Below are 20000 nucleotides of genomic sequence, written 5' to 3'. Positions count from 1 at the left end.
TAATGAACGGTTTCGAACATGAAAACAAACTAACTAACTTAACCCTTTTACCGTCAATCTCGCATTTATGCACAAGGTAGGTAGAGGACACATGTCACATAAAAGTGACTGGATCATGGGTCTGTTATCCATGAACCTACTGCTCTTAATGCTTGGTGGAGGGATAGGCCATATTTTCTACACATCGCAGGGGTAATCCCCAGCTATTCTTAGACGCCATATTTTCTCTGTTTATAGCACAAGTGAATTTTGCACTCTAAATTGACTGGCGGTGAAAGGGTTAACTAACTAACAACAACAACAAAAACACACCCGGAATTTTTTCTTTCTTTTTTTTTTTTTCTTTTCTTCTCTTCTCTTTTTTTGTGGAGCCTCCAACCTCCTCTTTTTTTCCGCACATTTTTCTTTTCGGTTTTTTTTTTTTTTTTAACTTTTCTTTTTCATTTCTTTTTTCTTCTTCTTTTTTTTTGTGAAGCCTCCATCCTCCTCTTTTTTCCCCACATCTTTCTTTTTCTTCTTTCACACTCATATTTACCTTTCATGCACCACTTTCGCCCGCACACCTTAACAAATCACTTTCATTTTTTCCCCTTATCTTTGAACAAGGGCCGGGAGAGCTGGAAGTGTGAGTAAGGAATCCGAGAGGGGAGAGACGGTGACGTTGTATGTGGGTGCGTGTGTGTGGGAGGGGGTTTGCGTGGAAGGGGGCGGGGTGTATGTGTGTGTGGGGGTGGGTGTTGTGTGTGTGGGGGGGAGGGGGGGGAAGGAGGGATGCATGTGTGTGCGCGCAAGAGAGAGAGAGAGAGAGAAGAAATGAGAGAGCGAGTATGGGTGCACCTCTATGTTTATTTGTATCTTTGTTTATGCATGAGAGGGCAGTGAACTTAGATCGAGTACACACAGGCGCGCGTGCGTGTGTATTGTGCATGGGCTCTTATACTTGGCGTGCAACTCTGTGTGTGTGTGTTGCGCATGTGTGTGTGTGTGTGTGTGTGTGTGTGTTGCGTATGTGTGTGTGTGTGTGTGTGTGTTGCGCATGTGTGTGTGTGTGTGTGTGTGTGTGTTGCGCATGTGTGTGTGTGTGGTGCGCATGTGTGTGTGTGTGTGTGTGTTGCGCATGTGTGTGTGTGTGTTGCGCATGTGTGTGTGTGTGTGTGTGTGTGTGCTGCGTATGTGTGTGTGTGTGTGTGTGTGTGTGTGTGTGTGTGTGTGTGTGTGTGTGTGTGTGTGTGTGTGTGTACATGAATGCGTTCAGTTGACAGACAATAAATGTTTACGTTTGTTTGTTCTTAAAAAAAAAAAGAAAGAAAAAAAAAGCTGGTAAGGTAAATGACACACACTTGTGGCAGGGGAGGGGAGAGGCGATGGTGGGGAGTGCTTGAGAAACGCTATGTGAGCAGCGCTGCAGACAAACAGGTATGCCTGTCTCCATGATCCAGTTATAACCGGATACGACCGAAAAAAACAAACAACATGGCACTCTCTCTCTCTCTCTCTCTCTCTCTCTCTCTCATGCTCTCACCTCCTATTTAAAGAGTGGCTTTCCCACAAGAAAAGAAAACAAGTGAACAGGTTTTTGACGAGTAACGGTTTGCAGCGCCTCTGCATCCAGTAAAGCACATCCGTAGTAATCATTATCGGTTCACGAAGTGTTGTGGCTTTGTTGGTGGTCAAGAACCGAGCAGAAGTTGGGCCTACATCTTCTCCACGTCTTCAACGTTACAGAGTTACAGTTTTATCCAGAGGCAAGCATCAGACACGCCGATATAAAATACTTGTTTCTTCATCATCAAGGTTGTTGCTAAATTCCTGTCTGTTCGTCAAACAGGCTGATATAAAAATCCTCTCTCTTTAAGTTGACGACAGGTTGATATAAAATTCCCATCTCTTACTATTTTTGTTTGTTTGTTTGTTTGTGTGTGTGTTTGTTGTTGTTGTTTTTTTGTTTGTTTGTTTTTTGTTGGGTTTTGTTTGTTTGTTTGTTTGTTTGTTTTTTTGCAGAGAACGTCGTTATTTCAAACGCAAAAAAGGCGGCACAGTTTTCCGGAAGAATACCACAACCCACCAGAGTTCAACGACTTCTGTCCATAATCTCCTTACTTTTTATGTCACCCTGTTGCTGTCACAAGTGGCTCATCCTCTTCAACTCCTCCTGTGTGCAATAGCAGACACAACCCGGTAACTTTCCAGCTGAAAGATTTCCACCAGGTTATTTTCGGGACCCGGTGTGTGGGAGAGGTCAAAGGGCGGGGTCCCCCAACCCCCACCCCACCCCTTTTTCTTTTTGCAGACGTGACAGATAGACTGTGCACCGCAGGCAAACGTTTTCGATAGAGTGCAGAGGACAATGCTCTCTCTTATCGCTGACTGAAAAGCCGCAAGCTTGAATCCAAAGCGTCATCAACAATCATCTGTTATCATCAGTGTGACGAACGCGAGGTCGTTCGAGAAGCAGACGACCCCTGCAACACCACTGTCTGACCGCGTGTTCGGGACTGTCCGGAAAGAAACGAGCATTGATGAGGTCATTATATTATCATCTGCCGTGAAGTCGTCATCCTCTCTCACTTTGACCGGGCTCTGTCGCGGCTTCCGCACGTCTTGTCTTGCTGCTGCCCTGTGCTCTCCGGGAAGGTCTGTGGATCTGGAGTCTGATCGTGGACCTGGGTGTTGTTGGGTGGGGTAGGCTCAAACCCTAGGTGGCACATTATTAGGTCCTGGACGGATTTTCTTTTTTCTTCTTTCCTTTATTTTTCTCTATCTCTGTATGCGCAGTAACAACTGTATCTAAAAAAAAACAACCGTTGCTATTGTTTTTGGGTTGTTGTTTTTTTTCACCGAACATATACTGACTTCTGCATCTTGTTCCGGAATTTCATCACCTGTTCTAAAAAAAAAAAAATTACAGCACGTCTTCGCAAGTTAAAAAAAAAATTCTAGTTGTTAAGGTTGAAAGACTCTGGCACCTTTCTCTGAAAAAAAAGAAGTAAAAGAAAATAAAAGCATCAAAAGGGGAAAAAAAAGAACTAAAGGAAAAAAAAAAAAAAAACAGTAAAAAGAACGGACGCAATACTACTACTACTACTACTACTACTACATCAACATCAATAAAAAAGAACAGCAACAACACCCACACATCAGTCGGCACTCACAACGTTAATCCGAAAGGACATGACCAGTTTGTGAACGAGTTTCTCCAAGGCAAAAGAAAGAAAGAAAGAAAGAAAGAAAAGAAAAGAGAGTGGGGAGCAGGCAGCACCAAGAGTCAGCATGAAGTTTGACGAGCTGACGGCCCAGCTGGGGGAGTTCGGCCGGTACCAGAAGAGGGTGTTCTTCCTGCTCAGCCCGGCAGCCATGACGTGTGGTATCCAGGTCATGATCTCTGTCTTCAACATGGGGGTTCCTTTCCACAGGTGATGTAACATGCCCCCCCTCTCGCCCCCCTGTGTGTGTGTGTGTGTGTGTGTGTGTGTGTGTGTGTCTTTGCGGCTTTTAGCTTTGGCTTTGTTCTGTTTCTGTTCTTTGTTGCTTTTATGTGTGTTTGATGATGGTGTTTTTTGTTTGTTCGTTTATTTGTTTGTTGTTTTTTTAACGTTTGTTTCTTCGCCTCCTTTTGTTGGTTGGATAACTGGTTGTGTTTTGTTGTTTGTTTGTTTGTTTGTTCATGTTGCCGACTTTTTTCTCTCCCTGTTAGCAGAATATCTGTTCTGTTAGGCTTTAAAAAAAAAAAAAAAAAAAAGGAGGGGTGGGGGGGTGGGGGGGGGGGGGGAGGGGTGGAGGGGGGAGGGGAATTATTTGTGATTATTCCTTTACCCTCGTGAAATACAAATTTGTTTCGTTTCGTAGTTTCCCCTCTCTCTCTCTCTCTCTGTCTGTCTCTGTGTCTCTCTCTCGTTGTCTCTCTTTTTCCGAGGAAAAGATGTATTAAGCAGTAGTGCTTATTCCACTATTGTAATGAAATATAAATTCGTTCTGCTGCATTTTCTTTCGTCTCTCCTCTCTCTCTTTCTCAGTCTCTGGGGAATTTTCTTTTAAACAGTTGTGCTTATTTCAATACTGTAATTGAATATAAATTCATTTCGTTTCGTTTCGTTTCCTCTGTCTCTTTCTCTGTCTCTCTCTTTGTCTCTCTTTGTCTCTGTATCGTTCGTTCCTCTCTCTCTCTCTCTCTCTCTCTCTCTCTCTCTCTCTCTGTGTGTGTGTGTGTGTCTATCGTTCGTTCCTCTCTCTCTCTCTCTCCCTTTCTCTCTCTCTCTCTCTGTCTGTCTCTGTATCGTTCGTTCCACTCTCTCTCTCTCTCTCTCTCTCTCTCTCTCTCTCTCTCTCTGTGTCTCTGTATCGTTCGTTCTCCCCCCCCTCTCTCTCTGTCTCTGTATCGTTCGTTCCTCTCTCTCTCTCTCTCTCTCTCTCTCTCTGTGTGTGTCTCTGTATCGTTCGTTCTCCCCCCCCTCTCTCTCTGTCTCTGTATCGTTCGTTCCTCTCTCTCTCTCTCTCTCTCTCTCTCTCTCTCTCTCTCTGTCTCTGTATCGTTCGTTCTCCCCCCTCTCTGTCTCTATCTCTGTATCGTTCGTTCCTCTCTCTCTCTCTGTCTGTCTGTCTCTGTATCGTTCGTTCCTCTCTCTCTCTCTGTCTGTCTGTCTCTGTATCGTTCGTTCCTCTCTCTCTCTCTCTCTCTCTGTATCGTTCGTTCTCCCCCCTCTCTGTCTCTATCTCTGTATCGTTCGTTCCTCTCTCTCTCTCTGTCTGTCTGTCTCTGTATCGTTCGTTCCTCTCTCTCTCTCTCTCTCTCTCTCTCTCTCTCTCTGTCTCGGTCTCTGTATCGTTCATTCCTCCCTCTGTCTCTCTGTCTCTCACTCTCTCTCGTTTTCTTTCTCTCTCTCTCTCTCTGCCCTTTCTCCATAAAGTCAATCCCAGTCAAATTCTTAAGGTGTGAGACTATAGCAATGGCAGAAAAGGGCAGACTTGGATTGATCGGGTTACATGTTTGGTTTTTGTTTCTTTTTATAATAATAATAATAATAATGGATACTTATATAGCACACTATCCAGAAATCTGCTCTAGGTGCTTTACAAAAACGCTTTGTTAACATAAAACATTACATCTATGTTACATACACACACCAAAATATGACTACACACACACACACACACACACACACACACACACACACACACACACGCACGCACGCACGCACGCACGCACGCGCACACACACAACATACGCACACATAGGCAGGCACACACTTACATAAACGCACGCGCACACAATACACATTCATATACATGCATGTAGTTATGTACACATACATATGTATACATACATAGTCAAGCACAGCTAACGCAAAGGAAGTGGACCTGCCGCAATTGAACTTACTGCTGAGGGAAGAGGTGAGTTTTGAGACGAGAATTAAAAGATGCGAGGGAATCAGAATGACGGAGGTTATCAGGGAGCTTGTTCCACGTCTTTGGCGATTGAAAAGAAAACGATCTGTGTCTATAGGTCTTACTTCTGACGTGAAGTCGAGTATCAGAGGAAGAGCGGAGCTGGCGAGACGGGGTATAGATATGGAGGAGTTCAGAAAGATACTTGGGGCGAGATCCATTGACTGCAGAAAAGGTCAGAGTGGATAGCTTATAGTCTATTCGATCAGAAACAGGCAACCAGTGGAGAGACTGAAGGAGAGGAGAAACATGGTCAAATTTAGAAGCTCTGCAAATGAGTCTGGCAGCGTTATTCTGAATTCGTTGGAGTCTCTCTAACAGATATTTGGGAAGGCCGGCCAAAAGAGAGTTGCAGTAATCCAATCTTGAGAGAACCAGAGAGCATACAAGTGTCTTGGTTGCATCGGTTGAGAGATAGTGGCGGATAGAGCTGATTCTACGCAGTTCCAAATAGGCAACTTTACAGATATTCGAAATGTGCTGTTGGAAGGAAAGAGACTGGTCTAGGATTACATAATCTAGGATTATGTGGTTGTGTATCCAGTTTTAGTTATCGTGCATGTGTGTGTATTCGTGTGCAGATATGTGTGAGTAGTGTATTATTGTATAAGTTTTTTTGCAAATGTGTCCGTGCGCGCACGCGAGTTCGTGCGTGCGTCCGTGCGTGCGTGCGTGCGTGCGTGTGTGTGTGTGTGTGTGTGTGTGTGTGTGTGTGTGTGTGTGTGTGTGTTAGTGACACCATATGTTAATCTTTCATTTACATTTTTTTTATCTAGTTACTTAGTTTATTCATTTCAATGCGAAATTCTCCCTCATCTCTTTCATTCTTGCTCCTCCTCCCTCCTTCACCCCCTTTTTTTTTAATTATCATTTTAAGCGAGTGTGGTGTAGTGTATTTGAATGGATCATTCCACACACGCTCCGACGCCTCTGTTAAACAAACAATCTGAAACTGTTATACCAGGCGATGTTGACATGACAGACATGCTGCTTCGATGCGGAATTGACAAAGGCACCTAAGGTTGCCCATTGACTGAATCACTTTGTAAAGGGAATGGACAGTCAGTGAGGAGACTGAGAAGTGTTCATTGTCTTAACTCACTCAGTACGGCCAGTCCTCTTCTCCTCTACACAGACCCCTCGGATGTCCAGTGGCTGTCTCAATGATCTAACCTTTAGCTTCCGTCGTCAGAATTGTGGTATTCTTTGTCAACATTCACGTCTTCAGTATAAGAGCTTTCCGCTTGCAATATTTTGATGATGGTAATTGGGGTGAAACGCTGTTAATGTCGTCTCTTTCGCCGTTCGTATGGAGAGAGTTAAAACCCCTTGACTGCCATAAATGTATTACGTACGTGCATAGTGACGCCACTGATGACGTCATCGGGAAAAGAGAAATAGCTCTGGAGGGCTAAAAATTCACACAGTTTGTCCAGAGTGGTATATCTCCGGATCATTTTCTCAGTTTTAGGCTTATTGCTTTGGATAATGTTTTATGACCAGAAACACCACTTTCTACTGTTTAACCCTTGGCACTGAAGGGGTTTTGATCACCTTGTCGCGAATGAACGATAAACCAATCAGAAGAGTGAGATATTGCCCTTTTTTTTTCCAGAATCACCAAACAATACGCCAGTGAGAAGAGCGGGAACTATTCATTGACAAAACAACCTAGTCACTAGTGAACAGACATTGGACCAATGAATAGGATGAGACATTTCTATTCACTGAATCTCCGTTCATGGATTGATAATGAACATGTGAGAAGTCTAAAATTTCGTTGTCTAAAGTACCTTAAAGTCAGCAGACATAAACAAACGAAAGGATTAGGAAATTTCGTTGAATGAATTGCCTTGCTATGAATAGACAATAAAGCAAATAGGAGAAGAGTAATTACCATTGACCTTTCAAAAAAAAATATACATCTTATTATTTATAATAATATTATTTTACTAAACCACGGAGAAGAGAAGAAATTTTTATGACTAAATTCTTGTGAACAGACAAAAAAATAATGAGGAGAATAGAAAAAAAAAATCCATAGACGCTTTTAATTATATTAATCATTCTGATGTTTCGTTGTTGTTGTTTTTTTTATGCAACGAAAACAACGAATTATATACAAGCAACGTAAAATGGTCTACCAGACATACAGTAGCACACACACACACACACACACACACACACACACACACAACGAACATTGAACACCGAGTCAGAAGTCTGTCACCTTTCCGTTTGTGCCACAGCACATAGATATATGTATATATTCAAACATATACCTACATGCATGCATACCATACATATAAACATACATACATGTACACATGCATGCAATGCGCACATAGACAAACATGTGTACGCACTCATACACACGCAAGCGATACAAGAAACGGTTGTAGAAATGTATCAGAAATATATCATATTCATGTCATCAGACGTGTATTATTTGGTAATTATTCTGACACCCACGAATATGTTTCTTCTCTTCCTGCTACATATATATGCTTCATTGCCTCTTTCAAGTTTCGTTTTTATTTTTTTCAGACTTCATTCAAAAAGCTAATAAGAATGGAACTTCGCAGAACTAAGATTTGAACGTGGAATCCATGTTTCAATATGTTGTAACATGTTTTCAAATATGCGTTAAATGTATTGATTAAAAACACAGTAATCCTTCGTACACATTATATCAGTATAATTTTGTTGTCAATAAAGAAAAGAAGTCAAAATAATGTTGTCAGGCCTAAAATAAATAGTGTCCATAGCTTCCGATACCATGAAGTCCTCACCCTTCATATTGATAGGAGGTCAAACCCTAATCGGGCAGTCCACTTCAAACAGCTGATGTGAAGCAGTACGTAAATGCAGCAGTTCATCCAGGTCACTGGGGTGCAAGATAACCAACCCCACGCAGATGAGCACATGTACATGTCCAGACGTTGTTGACGTCGTGACCTATACAGCGGATGGATCCGTCTTCAGCGTGCCAGAGCACAAACTACAATCAGGCACGTGATCATTGCCCAAGTCATGTCATTGGTCATGACATTGATCATGTCATTGTCATTGATCTTTCGTGGCCTTTCCATGTGTCCCCACGGGCGTTTCTTCCTGAAATAAACACGTCTTGTCTTGTCTTGTCAGAGAAGTGGTGAGGGGGTGGGGATGGGGCCGTCGGGAGTGGGGGGGGGTGGGGGAGGGGGAGGGGGAGGGACAGAAGTGAAGAGGCGAAGGGACTGAGGCAAGAGGAAGATGTGTGTGTGTGTGGGCGGGGGTGGGGGAGGGGCGGGGCCAGGAGATGAAATGATTAACAAATAGTAAGGATTAGTAACTCTCTCCATTCATAAGGTACACACACACAACGTCAAGTCAGTGCTGCTCAGGCTACCAGTTGAAAAGGGCAAGTAAACAATGTATATTCGTTTCGACGTTATCTTTGTGTCTGTTCTCTCGAAAAAGGGCAGTTTCACCGAAAGGGTGCCCAGGTCTTGTGTCTTTCAATTTAGACCTGGCTGAAAGTAAACTGGAAGAACATAAGACTTTTGGGAACGTAGACCTGGGGGAAACAAAGCCTTGGGGAACAAAGACCTGGGGGAACAAGGACCTGAGGGAACAAGGGCCTGGTGAAAACTGAGACCAGAAAATGTACACTGTGGGGAACAAAGACATAGGATGCGAAGGATGGTGACATATACTTCGGGGAGGTCGGGTGGGGGTTGGGGGTTTGGCCTTGGTGGGATGTAAATTTGGCGAGAAGCATAGCAACACAGACCTGGGGAAACATTAGGGATGGCCCCCCCGTTCAAATATACAGAGGTTGAACAATGTTTCACGCAGAAACAAACAAACAAAGAAACCAAAACACAACACCAACAACAAAGCAGCAGCCACGTTTCTCGTAAGGCACAGCGGCACAGCGCATGGGATCGTTCACAGTGAGTGTCTGCAGGCCTGAGAACAACATGTCGGTCACAGCCGCTAATGGTGATACGTGCTGCACGTGCTCTGTACCGAATTCTGTGCTGCGTTCAGCGACCGGTCTGTCAAGCACCTGTACTGTACTGTACTGCCGTGTCCTTTTCCTCACCCCTTCTTCTTCTTCTTCTACTACTTCTTCTTCTTATTGTTATCCTCCTTCTTCTTCTTCTTAATCTCCGACACTCCTCCTCCTCCTTCTTCTTCACAACAGAAGTCTAGGGGCATCTGTTGTTTTAAGGGGGAAGAGCGCGCGCGCGAAAGAGAGAGAGAGAGAGAGAGAGAGAGAGAGAGAGAGAGGTGGGAAACAAGCCAACAAAAAAGTAATAATAAATTCTTTTGTTTGGATCATGATAGATAAGCACTGTTATGCTTTCTTTTCTTTTCTTTTTCTTTTTTTTTTCTTTTTCTTTTTCCCAGTCTTTGAACTGAGGAAGGTGGCAGAATGGTTAAGTAGCTCGGCTGCCAATACAGAGAGTCCGTGAGGGTGAAGGTTCGAATCCCGCTCTCGCCCTTTCTCCCAAGTTTGACTGGAAAATCAAACTGCGTGTCCATGCAGTCTTTCGGATGAGACGATAAACCGAGGTACCATGTGCAGCACGCAGTTGGCGCACTGAAAAAGAACTCATGGCAACGAGAGTGTTGTCCTCTGGCAAAATTATGTGAAAAGAAATTACACTCTGATAGGTACACAAATATATAAGCATGCACACAAGACCTGACTAAGCGCGTTGATTAGTGCTGCTGTCAGACATCTACCTTGCAGTGTCACTATCAGTAGCTCAATGAGGGGTCAGTGCGTTCGGATAAATCTATATATATATACACTACACCACATCTGCCAAGCAGATGTCTGACCAGCAGCGTAACCCAACGCGCTTAGTCAGGCCTGGAGAGAGAAAAAAAGAGAGAGAGAGAGAGAAAACCCATAGCAGATGTGGTGTTGCTTATAATGGATTTGTCCGAATGCATTGACGCCTCCTTGAGAAATGAAAACTGAAACTTTTGCACTGAACGTGCATGACTTTCAGTACACAATACTAGAGAGTTTATACACTAGCAGACCTCAAGGAAATGAAGACAGTCAGGGGGATATACAGACAGGCATACGAAGCTAGAAGGTCTTGGGTGAAAACAAAAACAAAAAAACAACAACAACAACAACAACAAAAAAGTCATAGCGCAGGAACATAATTAAAAACATATGTGGAGCAAGAGAAGAGTCTAAGACAGACAGACAGGTAAATAGCAAACAGAAGACATTCAATTAGAGCACGGAGAAGAGAGAAAGAGAGGGGGGATGGAGAGATTATATATATATACATATATATATATATATATAGAGAGAGAGAGAGAGAGAGAGAATCCATTCCATTGCTTACAGTTATGGTTCCTGACTGGGGGGGGGATGGGTGAGGGGGAGCGTGGGGCGGGGGGTACGGGGGGGGGGGGGAGGGGGCGAGGGGGGTTACTGGGGGATAGGGGGACTGCTGGGGAGGGGGGGGGGGGAGGGTTGTGCAATCGCTTACCTCGGAGAAAGTATGGAAGGGGGACTGTCAAAGTAACAAAGTGTGCACTGACTTGACCTTGCACCTTCAGTATGACAGCGGAGACAAAAAAAAGACAGAGACAGAGAGACACTACTCAGAAAACCCCTTGCATTAATTTAAGTCACAAGCAGGGTTCATGTCGGCAGATAATTATCCTTGGGGATTTTCCTCTGGAGAGCAGTCACTTACTGACCTACATACTCTCAGCATGACAACACACACCAGACAGAGTGCAAGAAGACCACATTTGAAACGCTGTGTCAGAAAAAAAAAATCAAAAAAAAGAGAGAGAGAAAAAAAAAAACACAAAAAAAACGAATCTGCTGAATTAGGTCAAAGCAGACGCAGTGAAGAGGAAACCTTTCTGGGGGTGGATGGGGGACATGGAGGGGTGGGAGGGGGCGGGGGGGCGGGGGGGGGGGTCCTTGGAGTGGATGCAAGCATGCCGTGCTTCATTATCGGTCATTAAATATGTCAATGCCTTCGGGACAACCTTTTTTTTTTTGGTTGTTTGTTTGTGATTCCGTTTTCTTTTCTTTCTTTCTTTTTTTTCTTTTTCTTTCCTTTTCTTCCTTTTTAAATTTCTTTTCTGCTTGAGTTGTATTTGTTTTCCAATCGAAGTGGATTTTTCCTGCAGGGACAACCCTTTTGTTGCCGTGCCGTGGGTTCTTTTACGTGCGCTAAATGCATGCTACACACGAGACCTCTGTTTATCGTCTCACCCGCAAGAGCGTGTGTCCAGGAACGAGACCATCTGACTGTTATCTTGAAGGGTATTTACCCCTTTGCTGTTTGGCCATGATGCCACGTAACTCCCGAGTGTAACTGACCGGCAGGGATATACATCCATGCGGACAACAATAGGACAAATGTCCGGACTTACACAAGCTTAGGACATTTGTCCTCTTCACATGATACGATTGGAACCAGTCGATGAGCACATCTATTCTATTCCAGGTCAAAACTTAAAGTTGTTGATCAGCTATAATAGAAATGAACAAATTATTATCACTCACTTTCAGTATTTACAATTAAAACACTGCTGTATTTCGAAAACATTGAGAATAAACCAAAATAAAGTCTTGAGAATAAGGAATACGAAGTGTTGAAAATGAAGGATATGTCCATCTGTGTCTCGCTCTGTCTACCTATTCGTCTGCCTGTCTGTCTCTCACTTTCTCTATATATCATTCTGTTTATCTATACATCTGTCTGTTTATATATCTAACTATCTATATCTGTTTGTCTATCTGCCTATCTATCTCTCAATGTAGGAAAAAATGTAAATTATATTCAAGGTTTGCAACTAATTCCAAATGTGTTTAAATTTGATCACGAATCTGCCCTTATCTCTCCATCGTTTCTCTCAGAAAATACAGATTCTCTGTCTCTCTCTCTCTCTCTGTCTGTCCGCCTTACACACACACACACACACACACACACACAGAGAGAGAGAGAGAGAGAGAGAGAATACATTCCAGCTGGGCATGTTTTCTTCAGGTTACTGGGTCAGGTCAACGTGTGGTCTGACCTGAAGTCATCTTGCAGAGGACAATACCCCCAATAACCCCCCCTCCCCTTCCTCCCACCTTCTCACCACCACCACCTACCCACCCCCAAAAAAGTGTCTATTCATCGTTGCAGCTGTGACCCATATTCTTCGGTTTAAAAAAAAAAGAAAAGAAAAAATTGGCGCAGTGCTGACACGTTCTTGTCAAGCTGCGTTAGTGTCTGGCGCACTTGTCTTACGAGAACTACCGGTATTTCGTACTCCCCGATCCCCCTCCCCATTGGTTTTTACACAGGGGTCAGATCTGGCGATCCCGGATAGCCCGAATCCCGGGAGTCTATAATCATAGACAGGCCTGGAAGCTCGGTATCCGTGCGACCGGTGGGTAAAGGGTGGAGATCTCCCAGCTCAACATGTATGCAGACATGCTTGTGTCTGAACCCTTTTTGTGTGCGTACGAATACGCACGCAGAAGATCAAATATGCACGTAAAAGATCCTGTAATCCATGTCAGCGCACGGTGGGTTCTGGAAACAAGAACATACCCAACATGCACACGGAATGTGGCTGCTTTCGTGGCGAGGTAAATAAAAAAAAAAGTCATAAACGTAAAATGTTACATGTCTGTATGAGGGTATGTGCGCGTGCCTAAAACTTGATTGAATGACAAAGAAACGAACGTTGAACGCCCAGTGGCAGCTGTCAGTCAGCTCTACCCAGGTAGGCAGTATGTTATGCAAATGACTCTGTGTTTGTAAAGCGCCTGGTGCTGGTCACCGACCGAAGACAGGCGCTATATAAGTATTCATATCATCATCATCATCATATTGATGGGGGTCATTGTTGGCGAGTTTGAAATGAGCTCCGGAGGCCATGTTAGAATCAATGCAGACTATTAGAATAGACCGCCCCCATGTTTGGAGAAAAAATGACGTAGGGGTGTCATTACAGACTAACCCAGAACAACCTTACTGGGTTTTTGTTGTTGTTTTTTTTGTTTTTGTTTTTAATAGTTCGGTTAAACCCCTATAAACAGCGGAAATTTCCAACTGGTGGAGAGGGGTGAAAGGGAGGATTGGATGGAGTGGGGTTGATTTTCACCGGGCATATATATAAAAAAAAAATTACCCCAAAGGTCAATTCGAAGCCAGCCCAGATTGCCCCCCCGGCGGGGTAAAAACTACAGCAGGGGAGGGGGGTAGTCTGAGAGGGTTACACCGACCTGTCTTCCGTTTTTCTGAGACACGCTCAAGTCACTACCCGGTCACGCGGTTGATGAATGGAGTGGGGCTTCGTAGACTCCCCCCCCCTCCCCCCCCCCCCTAAAAAAAAAAAAAAAATCAAAAAAATCCTGCATACAGTGCATCACAGTTACCTGTGCTTTAGATTTGTCCTTGGGGTAATGCTGATTAGAAGAGGTGCGTGTCGATGGAGTTATGAGTCGAGTGTCAACAGCGCTTCCGTGTCAATAAAATGATACTACTGACACAGTTATCTTTTCCCCCTCCTTTCGATGTCTCTCCGCCTCACTCCCCCCCCCCCCCCCCCCCCCCCCCCCCCCCTCTCTTCTCTCTCTCTTTCTCTCTCCCGGCCCCAATTTCTTTTCCAGTGATCTTTTCTTTCTATCTTTTTTTTTTTTTTTTTTTTTTTTTCGGGGGTGGTGGGTGTAAATAACCATTTATTCTTTTTACCGCTTCCGTCAATAAACAAAGTTCGTCATTCGTTATCTCTCATTCAGCTGAGACCGAAGACAATGCTCGCTGAACATGTGTTAACTGCTCCTTAATGCCCAGATCCCCCCCACATACCCTTCACCCTCAAATTGACCCGCACAGATTTTACATTTCTGATTTATTCTCAACATAATAAAATTATTATGCTTCAACCCCCCAAACCCCCCCTCCGTCCAGCTCAAATCGAAAATTGTTATAAGTTAAATGAAAGAAGGTCTGAGTTCATGATCGAAAAAAAAAAATTGAGAGTCGGAAAGGAGATAAGATAAGAATAACTTTATTATCTCCAACTGGAGAAATTTGGTCAGGTGCATTATCACAACATAGACAAGTAAACAACATGGGGACCATAACTGTAAAAGCCAACAACAGCCCCTACAAATATTACGAAGATACAAATGTAAAAAATATCACATACATCGTTTCATACATACATCCACACACTGCAGGTAATAACTAGTGTTCTTAATGTAAAAACAGAAAGAATTAAGAAACATTATTTGAATATAATTATAAACATAGCCTACTATACTGCACATTGATTATAATAGACAGATAAGATAAGAATAAAGATGAATTGCGGAAAACCACAACCAGATAATCAGCACCCCCCCGCACCCCACCCCCACCCCCCACCCCACACACGCGGATAACTTGATTAAACAAGAGTAATAAACATATGTTCTCAAATAAAAGCATTTCACATATTCTCTTTTAAAAACATTGCAATGTTGGGATGGGGTGGAGAACAATGTTTTGGAAATTGTGAATGATGGTGGAGTGTGGCCTTGCCGTAACGTGTCCGCCTAGGAAGCGAGAGAATCTGACGCACTGGTTCGAATCACGGCACAGTCGCCAGTATTTTCTCCCCCTTCACTGGACCTTGAGTAGTGGTGGTCTGGACGCTGGTCATTCGGATGAGACGTTAAACCAAGTCCCGTGTGCAGCGCGCACGTAGTGCAAGTAAAAAAAGAACCCACGGCAACAAAAGGGTTGTCCCTGGCAAAATTCTGTAGAAAAATCCACTTCGATAGGAAAACAAATGACACTACAGGCAGAAGAAAGGGGGGGAGGGGGGGGGGATATATATATATACATATATATATATATATATATATATATATGTAGGTTTGTATGTAGGTATGTATGTATGCATGGGTGGCGTTCTCAGTGTAGCGACGCGCTTCACCCGGGAGGAGCAGCCCGAATTTCATAGAGAGAAATCTCTCGTGACAAAAGAGTAATACAATACAATAATAGATAAAGCAGTTCTTACTGACCTATCCTCTACTCTGGTCTGATGTCACCCACTGTCCTTCTACTGAACATGATCAAGTTCACCAGGACGAGTCTGTACATTTTATACAGTTTGAATGTCATATTCAATGATACCAAAGCCCCTTGCGACTGAATTGGTTGAAGACTTAGACTGTATGAAATTGCAACGACCAGACAGACCTTGTACTCTGTGTGTGTGTGTGTGTGTGTGTGTGTGTGTGTGTGTGTGTGTGCGTTTGCCTTTGTTTTGTTGTTGTTGTTGTTGTTTTACGCTGTAAATGATAATAATGATGATGAATACTTATATTCCGCCTCTCCTATGTCAGAGACCAAGCTTTAATCGTCTCCACGTGTGTGTGTGTGTGTGTGTGTGTGTGTGTGCGTGTGTGTGTTGTGTGTGTGTGTGTGTGTGTGTGTGTGTGTGGGCGCGCGCGCGCGCGCACGTGTTTGTGATTTCCCCAAACATCACACTAGATCAGACAACACATTGTTGTTGACCTGATCTGCTGACCCAGTGACCTCCAAATCAGGTGAAAGCACCTTCACCTTCTGTGGTAAAAAAACAGGTCATCATCAACGTTTTCAAAAACAGGGCAAGTCAGCTGTATGTGTGTTACTTTCTCTTTTGCTGTTGTTGTTGTTGTTGCTGCTGCTTGTATGTACGATGTGTGCAAAAGGTGCTTGTGTGTAATGTTCCAATGCTCACAGTGCCTTGATTTCTGGGGGCAGTGGAGAGGGATGGATTGGGACAGACAGGTTTAACCCGCAGGCGTGTGTGTGTGTGTGTGTGTGTATTTTCTATTCAATAAAGCTCGTGTCTCGTTTGAACTTGTGAACTGTTAACATAATTAAATTCGTTTTTTTTCTTTGGGTTGGGAGGAACAGGTGTTTGTAAAGTGTGTAGAGCGTGGTCTCTGACAGAAGTATCCGTACCACACTGTGTACAGAAAGACAGCGACCGAAGTGGAACTTTAGTGCCCGGTTTTATTGAAGGTGAAGTAATAACATGAAATCTTTTCACCATGTCCTTACAAACAAACAAAAAGAAGAAGAAAAGAAAGAAGAAATAAAATGAAATAAAATAAAAAGAAGAAGAAGGAAAGACTAAGACGGAAGGGAGAGAAAGAAGAGAAAAGGAAGAGAGCAAACCTTAGACTTCGTTGTGCCGCCGACCCGCTATGCCGCCGACCCGTTGTGCCGACCCGTTTACGGATTGTCTTTTGTCACAAAAAAGTTTGTTTGGGACAAACATTGGTTGTTATGATCTTTTATTTCTTTTTGAGTGTGATTGGGTATGTGTCTGTGTGTGTGTATGTGTGTGTGTGTGTGTGTGTGTGTGTGTGAGAGAGAGAGAGAGAGAGAGAGAGAGAGATTGTTTGACAATGGGTCTGCGGTAATATGATTTTATTCCCTTTCGGTACCAGGGCATTTTACATTTGCAGTACATTAGAAGATTGTTTCCGCCATTTCCTTGTTTGGGGCTATAGATACTAGTGGAGAAATGATCTGTACAAGAAACTTTCCTTTAAAATTCGTTCCTAGCACACTTTTTTTTTCTTTTTGCTTGTTATTGGTTTTGTTTCTCATTAAAAATGTAGAAAATTGAAAGTATTACATTTGTCCTGAATACATATTTTTTATCATTTAGTTTGCATTTGCACGAGCCCGCCTCTAAATGGCGAGTTTTAGTGTCATTCAGTGTTTACATCATAATATACGTCATTTGTGAAAACTGCTACTGTCATATATCACTTTTCACGCGCATGTGATGAAAAGCGAAAGGGAATAAAGCGGGATAGCGGCATAGCGGGTCGGCGGCATAACGGGACGGCGGCATAGCGGGACGGCGGCATAACGGGTACCCCCCGGTGAAATCAATGTCATGACTCGAAAAGAGAAGAAGAAAAGAATGATAATTTCATGAAAATCGAACAACAACAACAAAAAACAAAAAAAAACAAAAAAACAACACACACACAAAAACAAAACAAAAAAAAACAACAACAACAACAAAAAAACAAACCGAGAACCTATTATTTACGACTAAACGATACTTTCTGGAATCAGTATTTGTTACCATGGACAGGGATGATGTGGTAATGTTTCCCATTGCTTTCTACATGGTTTCATACATGAATACGCCTTTGTTCAAGCGACACTGATTTTGAGATTAAAGGGAGGAATGCTAAGCACATTGTACTAATTAATTTCAACTGAGGTTTCTCTGGAAGGGGTGTGATCAAATATTATGTAATGTAACTCTCCATAAGGGGATAACTGTGCGACTTTAGAACTATGAATAATATCAATTAATAATTGATATGCCCCAAGAATAAACCTTAGTGTTTAGTAATCCTGATAAACTATACACTAGGCCACGGAGCTCCAAACAGTGTCAGGAAAGAGGACCGTCTCACCTCTCTACCACTTAAAAAAAACAAAAAAACATGCGGCGAAGTAGGCTGGTGAATTTTTCACCTGTGTCCCAGAAAAAAAAAACATGATAAACATCGGGTCGGTATTTCTCCTCGCGCGTGCCAAACATTCACACAACACGATACGAAACGCGTCAGCGCCTGTTGTTGTAACCGGTGACTGTGGCTCAATGCCAGGGAAACAGACACGTCCCACTTATATACTGCAGTTGTCTTTGTCAAAGAAGATGATCTCGTTGTTGATTTGACCTAGTAACCCTAAACTCAGAGTCAACGCCCTGAAATCAGACGATTTGTTCGCTGTGTGTGTGTGTGTGTGTGTTTGCTTGTGTGTGTGTGTTTGTTTGTGTGTGTTTGTTTGTGTGTGTGTACATACAATTTGAATATGACAGACCTGAAAAGACTGTGTATGTGCGTGCGTGCGTGCCTGCGTGCGTGCGTGCGTGTGTGTGTGTGTGTGTGTGTGTGTGTGTGTGTGTGTGTGTGTGTGTGCGCGCGCGTGTGTGTGTGTGTGTCCCAAAACCTACAAACACGTGGCGACTGATTGAACGAACAAACCAACTTTGTTTTAATGAGAGTAGTGGAATAAACATGCATATGCGGGTGTTTTCTTCTTTTTTTTTTTTTACATCCAGCTCAGAAATATAAAGTGAGCTGGCGGAGCTCAAGTTTGTACTGTTGGTTTGATCATTAACATACCCCTCATTAGCAGACCATAGGTCAATCAGTAAATCGATTGAAGTGACCGGCGATCCGCTGGACCACCCGACCCCCTCTTACCCCATGGATGACCCGAATTACTGTATGATGATCTCCACCCCTGGCCACCCCTCTTCCTCTTTTTCCGTTTACCCCCTTCCAGTTTGCCTTTTCCACCAACCCTCTTATCTCCTATACATTCCACACACCCCCACCCCATTGTTTCTCCCATTTACCTTCTCCATCATGACATCAAGAAAACTAACAGTCTTTTATCGAGGGCACCGGCACGCGAGCGACATACAGAGAGAGGGAGGGAATGAGAGACAGACAGACAGACAGACAGACAGAGAGAGAGAGAGAGAGAGAGAGAGAGAGAGAGAGAGAGAGAGAAACAGGTGAGTGCGCCTTGACATCCCCGGCGCAAAAGCAATGATAGAGTTCGTCGTTTCCAAGGTTATAGTAAACAAGGAGGTACGTTGCCAAAATACTGTCTTTTTTTTTAAGCTACCACTTCACACATTACGTGTGTGTTTGTGTGTGTGTGTGTGAGGGGGGGGGGGGGGGGGGGGGGGGGGGGGGGGGGGGGGGGGGGTATGGGTGTGTGTGTGTGGGTGTGCGTCCCACAAAAGCTACAAACATATAGACTTCTGGCGACTGACTCAACAAACGAACGAACGAACTTTAATATTTGTGAGGGAAGTGGAATAAGAATGCATATGCTTTTCTACATCCAGCGATCGATATCCGTCCAATAATCGATCAAAGTATATGTGTACCGCCATTCCAAAACTCATGTTCGTGGACATAGTGAACTACGTGGCACCAGAATATTCATACGCCAAGTACCTGGCTGCTCTTGAAGCAGAAGAAGAAAAAGAGCTCCCCGTACGAGAGAGAGAGAGAGCTTGAATGTTCCACATCCCCCTCACTCATTCAAATGCAGTCAGAAACAACATGAGATCAGCCAAACAGATTGCAAGCTTTGTGTTAGAGTACGGCAAGACAACAGCATGAAAAGTTGGAAAATTGTCTTGATTTGGCGTGACAACAAGCATGTCATCACTTTTTTCTTCTAATTTAACTACGCTGCGAAATCATACCGTATTTTTTATGCAGTTTGTGACTAATCATGTAAAAAGACGCCCTAAGCGTGCCGTGAGTGATTCTAAACTACTGAATGGAAACAGCGCCACCTCGCTTCCGTGATGAATAAAAAGAACGTGGATTTACATACAGAGTTACACCACCTCAGGAGCGTAAAAAATATGATAAATGACAGCATGTCCATAAAATCGTTGCGAAACTTTTTTCATTTTGTTCCATTTTAGAATAGACGAAATGAATATTAATATATCAGCGTTATCAATAGGTT

The 20000-nt window shown here is 43.4% G+C and overlaps 1 protein-coding gene across 2 annotated transcripts in view; it reads left to right on the top strand.

Annotated features, from left to right (window-relative positions):
- The first annotated feature begins 1572 nt into the window (after positions 1-1572).
- The window catches only part of LOC143297820 (organic cation transporter protein-like), a 40402-nt gene continuing 21974 nt past the window's right edge, over positions 1573-20000 (top strand). The window contains exons 1-2 of one of the 2 annotated variants that reach the window (XM_076610328.1): positions 1573-1745; positions 2002-3413. In XM_076610328.1, the coding sequence (XP_076466443.1) occupies positions 3271-3413 (143 nt within the window). In that variant the 5' untranslated portion in view covers positions 1573-1745; positions 2002-3270. Of the gene's footprint in view, positions 1795-2001; positions 3414-20000 lie in introns of both variants that reach the window. The other variant, XM_076610329.1, reaches the window with a different exon arrangement.

This window comes from Babylonia areolata, chromosome 23, assembly GCF_041734735.1.
Source record: "Babylonia areolata isolate BAREFJ2019XMU chromosome 23, ASM4173473v1, whole genome shotgun sequence".
In the NCBI taxonomy this organism is placed as follows: domain Eukaryota; kingdom Metazoa; phylum Mollusca; class Gastropoda; order Neogastropoda; family Buccinidae; genus Babylonia; species Babylonia areolata.
Note: the sequence above shows the minus strand (reverse complement) of the source record. Positions and strands in the feature narration are given on the sequence as shown.